Below are 13,499 nucleotides of genomic sequence, written 5' to 3'. Positions count from 1 at the left end.
GTCGATCTAGCTATGTACGTCCGTCTGTTAAAAGAACGCAAACTTTCGAAGGAATTGCCTGAAATTTTGCACAATTCTTCTTATTTATGGGTCGGTTGGGGTTGTAAATGGTTCAAATATGTCTACGTTTAGATATAGCTCCCATATAGACCGATCTCCATATTATCTTTCTTGAGCCTCTAGAGAGTGCAATTCCTATCCGATTCGATAAAATTTTGCACGATGCCTTTTCCTCCAACAGATGTACCAAGTATGATTCAAATCGGTTTAAAACCTGATATAGCTCTCATATAAACTGATCTCCCAAATATACATATTTTTATAGACACTTTCCAACCACATAATAAAACCATGGAATTTCTTGCAATGATCTCCCATTAACCCTTTTTAATTTCCGCCTATAAAGAGAAACGGTGCGAAGAACATGACAAATGCAATCCATGGTGGAGGGTTACATATCTATAAGATTCGGCCCATCTGAACATACACGTTTTTACTTGTTTTATTTTAATAACGATTCAATTTCAATAACGATTCATTTTCATATATTTAATTTTTTTAATCTAGATGAATGGTCTGTTTGTCGAAACCTTTCAGCGTTTGACAGAACGACAATTCGATCGAGAGTGAGATAAACGATTCTGGAACAGATTAACTGTGTTCTATTCGCTTGGATTCCTTTTTCGATATCAACGATCACGCTAAAATTATGGAATTACGTATGTTTTGTTTTAAAAATGTATTTGGTTAAACGATGTAGTTGTCAGTATTGCGTTCTGTATATCTTGTGAATGCTCCATATTAAAGCAGCCTAAAAATATGCAATATTATTATTTTAGGTTTGAGATCGGTCTGTACTGTGATTTGTTTAAATTGTGAATTGTTGCAATTGTGATTACATTGTGATTAAATTGAGATTGTTATCAAATTGTAATTGTTTACATCCAGTGATAATGTAATTGTTAACATCCAGTGATAAATTCTATACACTACGAAGCTGTACTAACATAAAGGTAAGTAAAATTATTGATAAGTTATTGGAATACTTCTCTACACATCTTAATATTTGATGGTTAGGGGAATCCATTTTTGACAATACAAGTGATCTAGATACAAAAGCATTTTGTAAATGTTAATGAATGGGTTTGTCGCGTTCCCAAACATACTGAAACTCCTGAAAGATGTGTGTATTTCAGATGTTTTGTAGAAGAGATACCTTGATTGGTTATTGTTGTTGTTGTTGTATCCACTTTTCATGTGAAGGTGGCGATTCTCGTCAAGCTCTTGTAGGTGAGGAAGCTCGTTTCGGTCCAAGGGACCGATCGCCGTGGAAACAAGGTGGTCATTGGTTATTTAAAGGCGCCAATAACTCTCCTTGTCATATCAAGCATCGTAGGCACTCTGTATTTGTGCAAAAGCCGTGAGAGGTCGGGTGGCACCGACCACATTTTCATGTGGAGGTAGCGATCCTCGTCAAGCTACTGTAGGTGAGCAAGCTCGTTCCGGTCCTAAGGACCGATCGCCGTGGAAACAAGGTAGCCATTGGTTATTTAAAGGCGCCAATAACTTGCCTTGTCATATCGAGCATCGTAGGCACTCTGTATTTGTGCAAGAGCCGGTGCCACCCGACCTCTCACTGAGACTCCGCTCGTTACCGCTGATTGTCCGCGACTGCAGTTACAGCTACTCCGGATGGAGCATTCCACTATCCGCAACCTACCTGTGGACGCGCCTGTTAGCTCGCAGCTAAGCTTCTCGTGACAGCAATGAACACCACACAGATCGGACCTCAATGTTCCCACTTGTGTGGTGCTCACCGTTATCCTGTGCCGGGTCCTTGATTATTTCTTTGGGGGAGCTTGGTTGTTTCGACACATTGAACCGATCGTAGATAGAACGACAGGTAAAATTTTACGACCCAATTGGCCAGTTAGCAAAAAGCAGGTCAAATAAGTTATAAAAAAGAGGCTTTCCATATGGTATATTTTCGAAATAAGAAAATAAAATTTTACAATATATTTTTAGTTTAGTGGTAGAAAAATTTTATTTTTAACAAAACTGATTTATACGCACATGCGTGTGTAAAAAAGAAGCAAACATTACATAATAGGTAGGCACACTTAATAACAAATCCGAAGGAAAACTTATGCATTGCGAACACCGCGAACCTCTTGGTCGCCCTTCTTCAATGTAATGAAGTTGTGCATTTGTTTGGTGCGCAATTTAGCCCAAATCATATAATTATGGAGACCCAGGATTTGAGCTGCATGCAAAGCAGCTGCTTCGGGATACATAACTGTTGGACAGCCCAATCCGGAGGGCACATTTAAACTGGACCAAACATCGACTTGCATGTTTTCGGCTTTGACAGGAGGGCAATTGATGACAGGATATGTGGTACTACCCGAAAGAACAGGTCCCAGACCATTCGATCGTCCTGCGACAGCAATGAAGACCAGATTGCTCATTACACTCTCATATTCCCGCATTACGCGCAGTGTTTCTTCGGGTGCTTTGTGAGCTGAGGTCACACGTAATTCAGTATTCAAGCCAAATGTCTTACAGTAGTCAGCAATCTTTTCACAATGAGCTTTATCGGAGGCGCTACCCATTAAAATTACCACAAGATGATCATTTTTGGGAACAATATCCTTCAATTGTTCACTTGTCCAAATGTAATTACGCTTAACGGTATCCAGTGATTCATCAGTGACAGTTACTAATTTACGATAAACATCTTTGTCGACCATCAAGCGTTTGTCACCGGCAGGCCAAAGACGCCAAGAGTCCGAATCGATGATATCGGCCAAGACAATGTTGCCTAAAAAAATAAACAATTATTAATAAAAACTTCTCAGAAATTCTTAATCCAAAATCCAAAGATGACGAAAATGATTTTAAACCTTTGCAGATAGTCCCTGGGAACTCATTTTAAAGTGGTTGTCAATGCCCTTTTATTAAGATTATAAATTCCCTGGAGGCCAACGTGAAGCAGAGACTAATCATGGGAACCCATCACCTCAATGTACAACACACTGCTACAACAACAATCATAACCATGGATTCTGCTAAAATTACACAAAACAAGTAAGCACGGGATAAAGTCGGTGGAAGCCGACCTCTTAATACCCTGGATATACAGGCTAAGTCGTCAAATTTAAAATTTGCTTCAATCTGATTTTTTGCGAAGATCGATTTATAAATGGTTATATATGGGAGCTATATCTAAAAACTGAAAAAATTTCTACGAAATTCATCAGTTATCTGAAAAGTCATAAGATAAACCTTCGTGCTAAATTTTGTAAAGATCTTTTAACAAATTACTAAATTATTGAGTTTTATTCAAAATCGAACGAAAATATATATGGAAGCTATATCTAAATCTGAACCGATTTCTATTAAATTCGACAGCAATACCAGGAGTCATAAGGCAATCCTTTGTGCCAATTATCGTGTGAATCGGTTACCAAATGACCAAATTATTGCAATTTTAGTCCAAATCGGATGAACATATATAAGGGAGCTATATCCAAACCTGAGCCGATTTCTTTGAAATTCTCCAATAATAGCGAAACAATTAAGAGAATCACTCGTGCAAAATTCCGTGAGAATTGGTTCACAAATAACGATATAATTACAATTTAATTCCAAATCGGAGGAACATATATATGGGAGCTATATCCAAATATGAACTGATTTCTATGAAATTCTCCAGAAATGTCGAGACTTGTAAGGGAATCACTCTTGCAAAATTTCGTGGGAATCGGCTTACAAATAACGATATAATTCCAATTTTAGATCAAATCGGACGAATACATATATGGGAGCTATATCCAAATCTAAGCCGATTTCTATGAAATTCTCCTATAATGTCGAAGCTTATACGGGAACACTTCGTGCAAAATTTTTTGAGAATCGGTTTACAAATGACGATATAATTGCAATTTTAGTCCAAATCGGACGAACATATATATGGGAGCTATATCCAAATCTGAACCGATTTTTTTCCAATTTCAATAGGTTGCGTCTCTAGGCCCAAGAAAATGCTTGTGTCAAATTTAAAGACGATCAGATGAAAATTGCGAACCGTACTTTGTACACAAATTAACATGGACAAACGGACAGATAGGCAGACAGACAGACGAACACAGCTAAATCGAATCAGAAAGTGATTTTTAATCGATGGGTATAGTTATAAATGGATCTATCTCTCTTCCTTTTGAGTGTTACAAACAAATTCACTAAGTTATAATACCTTGTACCACAGTAGTGGTGAAGGGAATAATGAAGTTCTTTGAAGGGCATAGTTGTACTTAACGTACCAAATTTCTGCCAGGCTATAGAAAGCTAATCGGAATATGGGTCTATAAGGAAGCTATATCAAGTTGTATACCGATCTGGACAGTATTTACCAGAGATGTTGAAAGTCATAACAAAAGATTACACATTGTTGTTTTGGCCAATTGTTGTTTTGGCCAACAATTGCCGCCTCCAGGGCTCAAGAACTGAAATTCGGATATAAGTTTATATGAGAGCTATATCATGTTATTGATCGATTCGTAGTGTACTTGTACGGAACTCTTCCTGTAAAATTTCAGCCGCATCGGGTAAGAGTTGCGACTTTCAGGAACTCAAGATGTCAAATCGGAAGATCGGTTTATATGGAAGCTATATGAAGTTATACATCGATTTGGAACATGTTTGGCACCATAGTTAAAAGTTCAATCGGAAAACAATTGCGGCTTTTAGGAGCTCAAGAAGTCAAATCGAAGGACCACTTTATATGGGAGGTATTTTCAAATCTGAAACGATGTGGCCCATTTGCATTCCCCCAATGACCTACATCAATAAGAAATATCTCTGCAAATTTTCGAGAGGCTGGCTTTACGCATTCGGCTGCTATCGGGATTTCGACAGACCGACATAGCTAAATCCACTTAGAATGTCAAGACGATCAAGAATATATTTACTTGACCAAATTAGTATACCCCCATCCTATGGTTGTGGGTTTATTTGGTAGTTGTCTGCTGGGGACATTTCTACAGCTGGGAACATTTCTTCGGTTGCATGTTATAAGGTTTTATAGATCAATTTTAGCTTTAAGGTAAAGGTGGTTTAAATAGCTATCCGCCATGTTGTTGTAGCCACATTTTCATGTAGGGGTGGCGATCCTCGTCAAGCTCTTGTGGGTGAGCCAGCTTGTACCGACCCAAAGAACCAATCTCCGCGGGAACATGGTGGACATTGGTTATTTAAAGGCGCAAAAAACCCGCTTTAATATCGAGCATCATAGGCACTGTGTATTTGTGCAAGAGCCGGTGCCTCCCGGCCTCTCACTGAGACTCTCTGCTCGATACCGCTGATTGTCCGCGACTGCCGTAGCAGCTACTCCGTATAGAGCATTCCACTATCCGCAACGTGTGGACGCTCCAGGTAGCTCGCAGCTAAGCTTCTCGTGACAGCAATGAACTCCACACAGAACGTTCCAGCCTGTGTGGTGCTCACAGCTCTCCCGCACAGGCTCCATCACCATTCGAAGCCATTGGTCGGTTTTCTATCTTCTATAGTTACTAAAAATTTATAAGCTCTTAACGATACAATACGAGGAGCACTGTCTAGACCTGAATATACACATATCTCTACATATTGCAGGCAGTTTATTTGACTTACCCTGTTGATCCACACCAAATTCAATTTTCATATCAATTAAGGCACAATTTTTAGTTGCCCAAGCTCTTTCCAAAATTTCAAACACCAACACTGTAGTTTTTTTCATGATATCAACCTCATCCTGGCCTGAAAATAAAATTTAAAAAATGCTAAATTACTATGCTTTCACATTTTTGTTTAAACTTTCTTACCTATTAATAAACCATTGAAATTGAATTTGGCTGAAATGATTTGTTCATCCGACCATTGTGGATCATGATTGGCATCATCCTTGAAGAACGTTTCTTGCTTGGGTGGTGAGAATCTAAAGAGGAGAAGATATTGTTATAAAAAATACATATATGCTGAGACTAATACTAAAAATTGGGATCCTTGAAAATTGTCTTCATTTTTTATATCTTATGGGTAAGGGTTTTCAAGAAGATGTGTAGGCTAGACTATAAATAAGGAAGTCCCTTAGCATTGAGATAAAATTTAAATTGGCTACAATAAATCTGCCTACTGCTCCTCAATAGACTTTTGATTAAAAATTACTTTCCCACTTCCCGGAGGTCTACGCCGTCTCGAAGCCACTGCAAAGGATGTCGAAGCAGAAGAGGCTGTCCGGTCGGACTGTTATGCGACTCTGAAGACTTTCCCGGCACGGGATAGCTGTGAACACCACACAAGCTGGGACATTGATTTCCGATGTGTGTGGTGTTGATTGCTGTCACGAGAAGCTTAGCTGCTAGTTACTGGGCGCGTCCAAAGGTTGCGGATGGTGGAATGATCCATACGGAGTAGCTGTGTTTGCAGTCGCGGACAATCAGCGGTATCGAGTGGAGAGTCTCAGTGAGAGGTCAGGTGGAACCGGCTCTAGCACAAATACTCAGTGCCAATGATGCTCGATATGATACGGCGAGTTATTGGCGCCTTTAAATAACCAATGGCCACCATATTTCCGCGGCGATCCGTTCTTTGGAACGGAACGAGCTTGCTAACCTATAGGAGCTTGACGAGGATCGCCACCTCCACATGAAAAAGTGGTTACAACACCAACCACAACAACTGAAGGCTTTGCCTTCACATCATGTGAAACTGAGTCAGGGAGTTCAGCAATTGCAAAGAGCTTTTTGGAGCTATGGAAAACATTTCCAAAAGCTTGCATGAATTGTTGCTATGCCTTTACCTACGTAGATACTATTGACGATCATGATATTCATGTATGTTATATAGTGATCTAATATAATTTTTTTGTACTACCTTTTACACTGTCATAGAATACATCTCAAATGCTATTCAAATTCAATGTTTTTTGTCTATGCATTCGTAATTGTAATCATTACTTGGGGGTAAATTTGAGGTCACTGCCAGTGATAATTTCTTGTGTTATCAGAAATGCATTTTCAAAAACAAATTTACATCAGCTTTTAAAAAAAGGTCACCGAAATGTCTCTGCGTAGGTTATTGGCATCAAATTTAGAGATTACAGTTGCAAAATAAATAAAAAAACACATCATTACAAATGACATGTGGTATGAAATTTCATCAAGATACGGCTATAAACAACTATTTGCTTTTTATTATGAAAATTAATTTTTAATATTTTTTTTATATAGTTGATTACCAATATACATGTTTATAAAAAAACCTAAAAAGGGCTAAGCAATATAGAATAATAGTCGGATTTGGAAAGACCACCACCAAAATTTGAGGCAAACCGAGTAATAATTGAGCCCTTCAGATGCCCAGAAAGTCAAATTGGGACATCGGTTTATATGACAGGTATATCAGGTTATTAACCGATTTTGGCCATGCTTGGTATAGTTGTTGGAAGTCATACCAAAAGGACATGTACAAAATTTCAACCAAATTGGAAAAAAATTACGCTCTCTGGAAGCCCAAGAAATCTTATCGGGAGATCGGTTCATATGGCAGCAATATCAGATTATGAACCGATTCAAACCAATGATACCAAAACACGACGTGCAAAATTTCAGTAAAATCGAATAAGAATTGCGCCCTCTACAAGCTCAATAAGTCAAGACCCAAGATCGGTTTATATGGCAGCTATATCAAACCATGGGCCGATTTCGACCCTTTTTACAATCCCAACTACCCTATACTCATTAGAAGTATTCGTGCAAAATTTCAATCGCCTAACTTTACTTCTTCGTTAGCGTGGTTTCGACGGACAGACGGACGGAAGGACATGGCTAGATCGACTTAAAATGTCATGACGATCAAGAATATATACTTAATGTGATCTTAGGCGTATATTTCAACGTATTACAAAGGGAATGACGAAATTAGTATGCCCCCATGCTATGGTGGAGGGTATAAAAAGGCAACTCTTGTGCTAAACACCTTCAGGCTGTATACTGCATTCGTTTGCTCTAAATTTCTATATGATGCTGTAGTCTGGTGGACGGCACTTCAATATACTCTTGCTGTTCAATACTCCCCCGGATCCAAAGCATGGCTTGTTTGTGCATCACAAGCGCATTGGGGACGATGTCATCTAATGCACTGAATTTTGATGCTACACTTGGTACCTATAGATATTTTGATTAGACAAATTGCTGCGTCTGCCGCTTTGAAGTTTAGGAAGCTTTCTTCTTTGATACAATGCCCGATATGCTAAGCAGCGTGTGTGTACTCTGCAGAGCTGAGACTAGGCATATCGGGAAGGTTACACGTCACGGTAGCGTGTATCAAGCTAAGATCCTTGCAATTAAAGAAAATGTGTTGCAAACGACTCAACGACAATCGGCAGAAATATATTCTCAGTCATCCCATGAAACTTTGGAGAAAGTATTTCTGACTTCAAAAGCCTCCATGAAAAACCGCCCTCGCAGATCTCTCAAAGAGATAACTGAGCAGTTTAGATTTCACAGAAAAGTTTGCTAGACAATTGAGTACTTCACGGATTCCAAGTGAACTGGAATCCCCAGACATACCTTTAGGAACATGCAACCTAATTCTCCGATATAAGACCCAAGAGGCAACAATTTTGTGGCTGTGATAGCTCCAACTTTATGTTACCCAATACTAACTGGTAGAGGTCTATTAGTTTGCTGTCATTGGCTAGAAGTCTCAATCGTCATGTCCATCATGAGAAATCACTGTCTCATTAAAAAAAAGAGGTTGCAATTAACTGTTTTTACAGAAGCTGGGAGGTCCTCGGCAAAAAGGTACCTATAGAGCATTTGCTATGCATGTTCCGTGCAGCGACATGCAGAAGGAGTTCCACTTAAGGTTTTTATTTCTTTTAATATTTTTCTGAACTAGAGAAAGTGTTAACAATCACCTGTCAGGCAAACGGTATGGACTATGGGATAATGAATTTTATTTTGGTTATAAAAAAAACTTCCATATTTCTAATTTCTAAATTATCAGTACATTTGGGTTAACTACAAAGCGTACAGCCCATTTGTATATGACAGACAAAACAATTTCACATTTAAATGTGGCTACAGCAACAACAACAACCAAACATCAACCTATTTCATGTGAGATACTTTCAAGTTCCCAATTCCTCAAAGGACGAACAATAAATATCCGATTTTGAAATCAAAAGCACATTTATATGGAAGCTGTATCTAAATCTGAACCGACAGGCGGGCAAGATGAGCTCAACTTGAAAAGTATTTCGATCCGTATTCATTCACCGTCCCTCTTCCTTCAGGATTTAACTAAGTTCTAATTTGGCTCATCACACAATATATGTCTTAGATTCAAACTGGTACTTCGTATATTGATGTTTGACTTGAGTTCTATAAATCACAATATGCGTTATCGGCTGTTGCATTCACTTCGTTGCAGCTATAGGCTGTTCTAATACGCTCTTAATCACTTTAGAGATCTATTATCACTTCGTCCGTCAGTTCTGTATATTGCAAAGCGTACGTTACCAGCTATTATATTGCCAATATATTTCCTTTACTTTCCATGGCACTTCGCATTGTTACTTTTCACTTTACATGTATGTATACCAGCATTTCATTTGAGGCACCCTTGTACACTACCAATACAAACTAGTGAATATGTTTATTTGGGTTATCATCGCACTTACCGGTAGCCCTCTGGTACACCAGGATTGCGTTTCAAAAATGAACCAGTTGCTAAACGTCTTGTTACCCACTCAATTGGTACCATTGTACAATTCTTGGCAATGAAGGCCTTTGGCCCAGCCGGTTTTACGTAGGCTGTGTTGAGGCCTACACAAAATAAATCATAAGAATAATTGGCTTTGAAAATGCTAGGAGTGCTGTGATCATTACCTGCTGCATTGAGAATTTGAAAAATTAAACCATTTGTGGTATTGGAAATTTCAGCCTTTCCTGCCAAGTCATGGGCACGAGCACCATCTCCAGCTGTTATGCGATCCTTGCTGAGTATCAAACAATGGCCAGGATGTGAAGGTAATTCATATACCTGCTTAGTCTTACCCTCAATGAGTAACTTTCCTAGTTTATATCCTTCGACTGCATTTGAAAAATATTTAATTAGCTTAATTGTTAACATCCTTTGTTAAATAATTAATGTCCAAGCTAACCTGTAGTCATGGTGTATGATATGGATAATCAGGAAAACACGTGGCCGCTGTACAGTTAGGAGAAACGTTCTACGATGATCGTCGTTAGCGTACTGATTCCAAAAAATAAACTGCCTTTTCTTGTTATTTACCCCACCATGAGGTTTACACCATCGAGACTTTGTGTTGATATACAAACAAATACTTCTAAAGAATCAACAGCACTGAGGCGATATGATCGCAGCTTTGTAGACATGATACGAGGCTTGGTACACAAGTTTGTCGATTGATAGTAATAAAAATGTTTAAATTTAAAAAATGTGGCAAAAGTGCAGATTTCGGGGAAAATTAAAAAAAAAACCAAATTATTGCACACGCCCTAAATTGACCCCAGGAACACGAATATGATGTCCGTTTTTGGGGCCCCAAAACGGGCTTTCCCCCTTATAAAATAAAAGTTTAGGGAATGTAGGCAATGTGGCACACAAATTAAAAGAAGATTTGAGTAGAATACAATTATGGTGAAAAAAAAGCAATAAAAGTTAATCCCGAGGCCGCATGGCCTGAGAATTTTGAACCCCTTTTGAACAATTTAAAAATGTGAAAAATAAATTTACTCCTATCGTTGACCGTTGACTACGGAGGCCACCGTAGCGCAGAGGTTACCATATCCGCCTGGCGATACCAGAAACAATTTTCAACGGTGGTTTTCCCCTCCTAATGCTGGCAATATTTGTGAGGTACTATGCCATGTAAAACTTCTCTCCCTGCAGAGGTGTCGCACTGCGCCACGCCGTTCGGACTCGGCTATAAAAAGGAGGCCCCTTATCATTGAGCTTAAAACTTAAATCGGACTACACTCATTGATATGTAAGAAGTTTGCCACTGTTCCTTAGTGGAATGTTCATGGGCAAAATTTGCATTTTTGCTATCTTTGACTTTACCCAGAGATTACTGCGTAGAGGTGATAGTTCGATTTGAATCCCCTTTAGGACTTTTATTATCGTGGGTATCTTCTTATCTGACGGAACTGGCTATTTTAGTATGAGTTGCCACTTCTCATTGATTTGGAGAACTCAAATTTGGAGAATTCACCCTGAACTAACATTAGGGGTATAAATATTTTCCAAATTTGAATCCTCCAAACCATCAGAATCTGAACCCGATTCTTGCTCAACTGGAGGAAGACGGTTTAAGGGCTCAATTTGCGGCTATTCTGCAAAATTCGAGTTTTACTTTGGAAATATTTTATTTCTTTTTAAAATAGCGCCATAGGCGAGAAGTGTTTTCCAATTTTTTTTAAACGCCGCGGATGAAGCGACTGTTTTTCATAAGGCCTTGTATTAAGTCTCCCAAATATCTCCCACTGCATCTGTTTGGATAGTATGTGCCCTGTGTAAGCCTTTATTATTGATAATCGAATTTAATTCGATTTGTTTATTACATATTTCTTATCAAAATTTTCAAAATTGTATTGCTATGCGATTCTGCCACAAAATATGCATATTTAATCAGCTGACTAAGCTTGGATTCACAATCATCACGAGTGAATGAAATTTTAATGGAAAAAAAAACAATTATCAGGCACAGCCCACTCGAGTATACCCCTAACTATATGTAACCTATGCACTTTATATAGCTTAGACCACTGCCAACTCGGTAACCGAAGCGCTCAAACAGGCAGTGAAAGTATTACTAATCGTAAACGGGAAAGCGCTAATAGGTAATGTATTCGTTAGTGACAGTCGTTTAAATTTCCAATACTAGATAATCTAGATAGCTTATGAAATGTACTTTACGCCATACTTAGCACAACAACTGTGCTAAGTACGGCGTAAATCGGTCTATAACCTGATATAGCTTCCATATGAACCGACTTCCCGATTTCACTTCTTGAGCCTTTACAAGCCGCAATTTTTGTCCGTTTTGGCTGAAATTGTGCATGTAGTGTTCTGGTATGACTTTCAACAACTGTGCCAAGTACGGTTCAAATCGGTCTATAACCTGATAAAGCTCCCATATAAATCGATCTCCCAATTTGACTTCTTGAGTCCTTGCAACCCGCAATTTTGGTCCGATTTTGCTGAAATTTTGCATACGGTGTTCGGTTACGACTTCCAACAACATACTATAGAAACGATATGGGACTCAAATAAAAGGTATTTGAGAATGGAATACGATTTTCTCGGCACCAAGTGTGTGGGATGGCTTCACTCAGAAAAAAAGCCATCAAAAGGACATGTATATTTTTAACGTATTTTTTGACCGGGACAAATGGGACTCAAATGAAAGGTCTTTGGAAGTGGAATATAAATCTAACAACAATATCAGGGAACCAATGTCTAAGGACCGCCAAAAATCCCCCAAAACGGCTGAACCGGTTTTTATGAAATTTTCAAAGAATGAGTTTGGGCCTCTGATTGAAATAGGATACTTCATTTGTTGATATCAGAAGAGAGGGCGAACCCAACCTTTTATCCAATATTAAAGAGCCCCAAATCTCCGGTATAGGTAGACCAATTGTAGCAAATGTCTCTTGCTTTTTTAAACCGACCACCGAATGAAGGGTGTATATTCATTTTACAATAGTAAGTTGTTTTGGAGACCATCGTAGCGCAGAGGTTAGCATATCCGCCTATGACGCTGAACGCCTGTTTCCAAGTCCTGGCGAGAACTTCAAAACAAAATTTCAGCGGTGGTTTTCCCCTAATAATGCTGGCGACATTTGTGAGTTAATATGTCATGTAAAAACTTCTCCCCAAAAGGTTTCGCACCGCGGTACTCCGTTCGGTCTCGACTATCGTTGAGTTTGATCTTGAATAGGACAGCACTGATATGATATGTAAGAAGTTTGCCTATATTCCTTAATGGAATCTTCAAGGAAAATTTTGCACAGGTCGGAGCTCAAGGTTTCAGTCTGTGTGGTGCTCACAGTTATGCCGTACCGCTCCAACGACATTCGACAGTAAGAGGTATCTACAAAAAATGTCAAGAGGAATGCTTAGTTCGTTCCAATGCTGTCGTGATTTCGACTGAGATTGTCGAGACGATCAATGTGGCACATTATTTATAATATACACATACAGCATTGAACTCCTGGATGCTAACACCATTGTGAAATCATAAAGAAGGAATCATTTGCGTCATATCTTACTGCCGAGGCTATTTCTTTTCTCTCTCTTGATCCCATTACCCATTCGTGAAAAAATCGTAGTTCTTCAGACTCTGAGGCAACTACTCCGTCCATGCTAATGGTAATATATAGGCTCATTATATATATTATTTCATAGCTCTTACAATGTGAATAAAAAAT

The 13,499-nt window shown here is 38.7% G+C and overlaps 1 protein-coding gene across 1 annotated transcript; it reads right to left on the bottom strand.

Annotated features, from left to right (window-relative positions):
• Positions 1 to 2,016: 2,016 nt before the first annotated feature.
• LOC106092606 (bifunctional phosphoribosylaminoimidazole carboxylase/phosphoribosylaminoimidazole succinocarboxamide synthetase) lies at positions 2,017 to 10,318 on the bottom strand. Its single transcript, XM_013259502.2, has 6 exons — positions 10,208 to 10,318; positions 9,933 to 10,136; positions 9,725 to 9,869; positions 5,862 to 5,974; positions 5,671 to 5,796; positions 2,017 to 2,821 (listed from the first exon to the last, which is right to left on the bottom strand). The coding sequence occupies exons 1-6, from the start codon at positions 10,215 to 10,217 to the stop codon at positions 2,145 to 2,147; spliced, it is 1,275 nt and encodes a 424-aa protein (XP_013114956.1). The 5' UTR covers positions 10,218 to 10,318; the 3' UTR covers positions 2,017 to 2,144.
• Between the last annotated feature and the right edge of the window lie 3,181 nt (positions 10,319 to 13,499).

The sequence above is a fragment of the Stomoxys calcitrans genome, chromosome 4 (assembly GCF_963082655.1).
Source record: "Stomoxys calcitrans chromosome 4, idStoCalc2.1, whole genome shotgun sequence".
Lineage (NCBI taxonomy): Eukaryota > Metazoa > Arthropoda > Insecta > Diptera > Muscidae > Stomoxys > Stomoxys calcitrans.
This window is presented reverse-complemented; position numbering and strand designations above follow the sequence as displayed.